This window comes from Somniosus microcephalus, unplaced genomic scaffold (genome assembly GCF_052327205.1).
Source record: "Somniosus microcephalus isolate GS21.2 unplaced genomic scaffold, FLI_Smic_1.0 unresolved_chr1, whole genome shotgun sequence".
NCBI lineage: Eukaryota > Metazoa > Chordata > Chondrichthyes > Squaliformes > Somniosidae > Somniosus > Somniosus microcephalus.
This window is the reverse complement of record NW_028225179.1, coordinates 37,785,327-37,789,987: the sequence shown is the minus strand read 5'-3', so window position 1 is coordinate 37,789,987 and position 4,661 is coordinate 37,785,327. Positions and strand designations below refer to the sequence as shown.

The window sequence follows — 4,661 nt, the reverse complement described above, 5'->3', positions numbered from 1 at the left end:
GTGGGGCCTCGGCCCTTCCCCTGGTGTCCCTGCACCGTGGGGCCTCGGCCCTTCCCCTGGTGTCCTGCACCGTGGGGCCTCGGCCCTTCCCCTGGCGTCCCTACACCGTGGGGCCTCGGCCCTTCCCCTGGCGTCCCTGCACCGTGGGGCCTCGGCCCTTCCCCTGATGCCCTACACCGTGGGGCCTCGGCCCTTCCCCCCCAGCCCGCCCCCACCTTGTGTTGTATACAATGAGACACACATCGACATCCAGTATAAATGTTTATTCCCAAAATCAGAGAAATTTACAGCACAGGAGGCCATTCGGCCCATCGAGTCGGCGCCGGCCGAATGATTGAACGAGAGGAGATTCCAGGTTAGTTCTTCGTTGAGTCGATCTCACGGAAGTGGGGTCCACACTTCGTCCTGGTTAGCCCGGGGTCGAGGTAGGGTGGAGGGTGAGGGGGGGGAGGGGGGAGGGGAGGTGAAATTAGACAGAGCAAGCGATCCCACAACCGACAGATCAGATTAGAATATGAACAATTGAGCCATAGCCCTGAAAATGTCTCCAATACATCCAATTACTTTTTGTAAGTCACAGTTAAGGAAGAAAGGAAGAATTGTGCTTTTCATGAACTTGGGATGTCCCAAAGCGCTTTACAGCCAATGAAGTACTTTTGAAGTGTAGTCAACGGTGTAATGTAGGAAACACGGCAGCCAATTTGCGCACAGCAAGCTCCAACAAACCCCAACGTGATAAATGACCGGATCATCTACTATAGTGATGTTGATTGAGATAAATATTGGCTAGAACACCGGGGTTAACTCTGCTGCTCTTCTTTGATATACTTCCATGTTATCTTTTAAGTCTATCTTAGAGAACAGACGGGAGCGATGAAGCCGAACCGTTAGGGAATGCCGATCGGGGGGGGCGGGGGAGGGTGAGCGTAGCGGTCGAAAGAGTCGCAGGATTGGATAAGGGATTGTGACCAGACCTGCAAAACCCCCACGCCCCGCCCTGTCACTGAGGCGACAGCAGACAAAATGGCCGCCCCCGACGGGCACAAATTGGCCGCCCACGACGGGCACAAAATGGCCGCCCCATGACAGGCACAAAATGGCCGCCCACGACGGGCACAAAATGGTCGCCCCCGATGGAACAGTGCTCAGGGGCGATTTCGAGCCATTGGGGGTCCCGCCTCTGCGTGGCGGATGGGTCGGGACGGGTGACCCCCCACCCCAAGGGGGCAGGAACCGCGCGCCCTCTTTCAAAATGGAAGGAGAGAGAGTCAGACGGGGAGAGACACGGCGGGTGGAGGGGCTCCGTCGGACCGGCGATCCCGGGTGCAGCTTGGCGAGCGCGTCGAATCCCCGAATCCTCACTCAAGACGACACAGCCGGTTGTGGAAAGGGATGGCGGCGGCTCCAGAGAGCGCGATTCCCAGCGTGTCCGCCACACTCGCGGCTCCCATGGCGAACTCCCGCTCCTCCTCCGGACTCTGCCAAAGTCAAACCGACAAAGTTAGAGGCTCGTCGCTCACAGGTCACCCCACCGGATCCCCACGGACACCAACTCTCCCCGGGGTACGGGGCCCCGCGGGCACCGACTCTCCCCGGGGTACAGGTCCCCGCAGGCACCGACTCTCCCCAGGGTATGGGTCCCCACGGGCACCGACTCTCCCCAGGGTACGGGTCCCCGCGGGCACCGACTCTCCCCGGGGTACGGGTCCCCGCGGGCACCGACTCTCCCCGGAGTACGGGTCCCCACGGGCACGACTCTTCCCGGGGTACGGGTCCCCGCGGGCACCGACTCTCCCCGGAGTACGGGTCCCCACGGGCATGACTCTTCCCGGGGTACGGGTCCCCGCGGGCACCGACTCTCCCCGGGGTACGGGTCCCCACGGGCACCGACTCTCCCCAGGGTATGGGTCCCCACGGGCACCGACTCTCCCCAGGGTACGGGTCCCCGCGGGCACCGACTCTCCCCGGGGTACGGGTCCCCGCGGGCACCGACTCTCCCCGGAGTACGGGTCCCCGCGGGCACGACTCTTCCCGGGGTACGGGTCCCCGCGGGCACCGACTCTCCCCGGAGTACGGGTCCCCACGGGCACGACTCTTCCCGGGGTACGGGTCCCCGCGGGCACCGACTCTCCCTGGGGTACGGGTCCCCGCGGGCACCGACTCTCCCCGGGGTACGGGTCCCCAAGGGCACCGACTCTCCCCGGGGTACGGGTCCCCGCGGGCACAGACTCTCCCCGGGGTACGGGTCCCCGCAGGCACCGACTCTCCCCGGGGTACGGGTCCCCCGCGGGCGCCGACTCTCCCCGGGGTACGGGACAAAGCTCAGGAGCAGGAACCCTGTCTGATTTCCCCTCTCTCTAACCCAGGGGTCACTGGACTGTGATCAGGAGCAGGAACCCTGGCTGATTTCTCCTCTCTCTCTAACCCAGGGGTCACTGGGCAGTGATCAGGAGCAGGAACCCTGGCAGATTTCCCCTCTCTCTAACCCAGGGGTCACTGGACAGTGACCAGGAGCAGGAACCCTGGCTGATTTCCCCTCTCTCTAACCCAGGGGTCACTGGACTGTGATCAGGAGCAGGAACCCTGGCTGATTTCCCCTCTCTCTAACCCAGGGGTCACTGGACAGTGATCAGGAGCAGGAACCCTGGCTGATTTCCCCTCTCTCTCTAACCCAGGGGTCACTGGACTGTGATCAGGAGCGGGAACCCTGGCTGATTTCCCCTCTCTCCAACCAAGGGGTCACTGGACAGTGATCAGGAGCAGGAACCATGGCTGATTTCCCCTCTCTCTAACCCAGGGGTTACTGGGCAGTGATCAGGGGCAGGAACCCTGGCTGATTTCCCCTCTCTCTAACCCAGGGGTCACTGGACAGTGATCAGGAGCAGGAACCCTGGCTGATTTCCCCTCTCTCTAACCCAGGGGTCGCTGGGCAGTGATCAGGGGCAGGAACCCTGGCTGATTCCCCTCTCTCTAACCCAGGGGTCACTGGACAGTGATCAGGAGCAGGAACCCTGGCTGATTTCCCGATCAGGAGCAGGAACCCTGGCTGATTTCCCCCTCTCTCTAACCCAGGGGTCGCTGGGCAGTGATCAGGGGCAGGAACCCTGGCTGATTTCCCCTCTCTCTAACCCAGGGGTCGCTGGGCAGTGATCAGGGGCAGGAACCCTGGCTGATTTCCCCTCTCTCTAACCCAGGGGACCTTACCTCAAGGCTGATGTTGTTAAACGTATTCACGTATCCAGCTCCTCCGAGGAGTCCCTCGTACAGAATAATCAGGAATACGATCCAGATACTTGGGAGGAAGGAGTACCACACGACAAAGAACAGGAAGAACAAGTTCACGAACTGCAGAGAACACAGCATGGGTTAGATACAGAGAAAAGCTCCCTGTACACTGTCCAATCAAACACTCCCAGGGCAGGTACAGCACGGGTTAGATACAGAGTAAAGCTCCCTCTACACTGTCCCATCAAACACTGCCAGGGCAGGTACAGCACGGGTTAGATACAGAGTAAAGCTCCCTCTACAATGTCCCCATCAAACACTCCCAGGGCAGGTACAGCACGGGTTAGATACAGAGTAAAGCTCCCTCTACACTGTCCCATCAAACACTCCCAGGGCAGGTACAGCACGGGTTAGATACAGAGTAAAGCTCCCTCTACACTGTCCCATCAAACACTGCCAGGGCAGGTACAGCACGGGTTAGATACAGAGTAAAGCTCCCTCTACACTGTCCCATCAAACACTCCCAGGGCAGGTACAGCGCGGGGTTAGATACACAGTAAAGCTCCCTCTACACTGTCCCATCAAACACTCCCAGGGCAGGTACAGCACGGGTTAGATACAGAGTAAGGCTCCCTCTACACTGTCCCATCAAATACACTATCCCATCAAACACTCCCAGGGCAGGGACGGCACGGGTTAGATACAGAGTAAAGCTCCCTCTACACTGTCCCATCAAACACTGCCAGGGCAGGTACAGCACGGGTTAGATACAGAGTAAATCTCCCTCTACACTGTCCCATCAAACACTCCCAGGGCATGTACAGCACAGGTTAGATACAGAGTAAAGCTCCCTCTACACTGTCCCATCAAATACTCCCAGGGCAGGTACAGCACGGGCTAGATACAGAGTAAAGCTCCCTCTACACTGTCCCATCAAACACTCCCAGGGCAGGTACAGCACGGGGTTAGATACAGAGTAAAGCTCCCTCTACACTGTCCCATCAAACACTCCCAGGGCAGGTACAGCACGGGTTAGATACAGAGTAAAGCTCCCTCTACACTGTCCCATCAAACACTCCCAGGGCAGGTACAGCACGGGTTAGATACAGAGTAAAGCTACCTCTACACTGTCCCATCAAACACTCCCAGGGCAGGTACAGCACGGGTTAGATACAGAGTAAAGCTCCCTCTACACTGTCCCATCAAACACTCCCAGGGCAGGTACAGCACGGGTTAGAAACAGAGTAAAGCTCCCTCTGCACTGTCCCATCAAACACTCCCAGGGCAGGTACAGCATGGGTTAGATACAGAGTAAAGCACCCTCTACACTTTGCTACTTAGCTTCTAGAATGTTCCCTACCTGTAAGACTGCGAGAATCCAGATTCTACGAAGTTGAAAACACTTTGCAGATGACCTTGAGAGAAAGACGCCAATC

General features: G+C 58.8%; 1 protein-coding gene across 1 annotated transcript; it reads right to left on the bottom strand.

Annotated features, from left to right (window-relative positions):
- Window positions 1-521: 521 nt before the first annotated feature.
- Window positions 522-4,660, bottom strand: cln3 (CLN3 lysosomal/endosomal transmembrane protein, battenin; the record flags this gene model as incomplete). Its single annotated transcript, XM_085974239.1, has 3 exons — window positions 522-1,478; window positions 3,205-3,345; window positions 4,586-4,660. Coding segments are annotated over 3 exons (336 nt in total), but the record flags the coding sequence as incomplete, so codon positions are not given.
- Between the last annotated feature and the right edge of the window lies 1 nt (window position 4,661).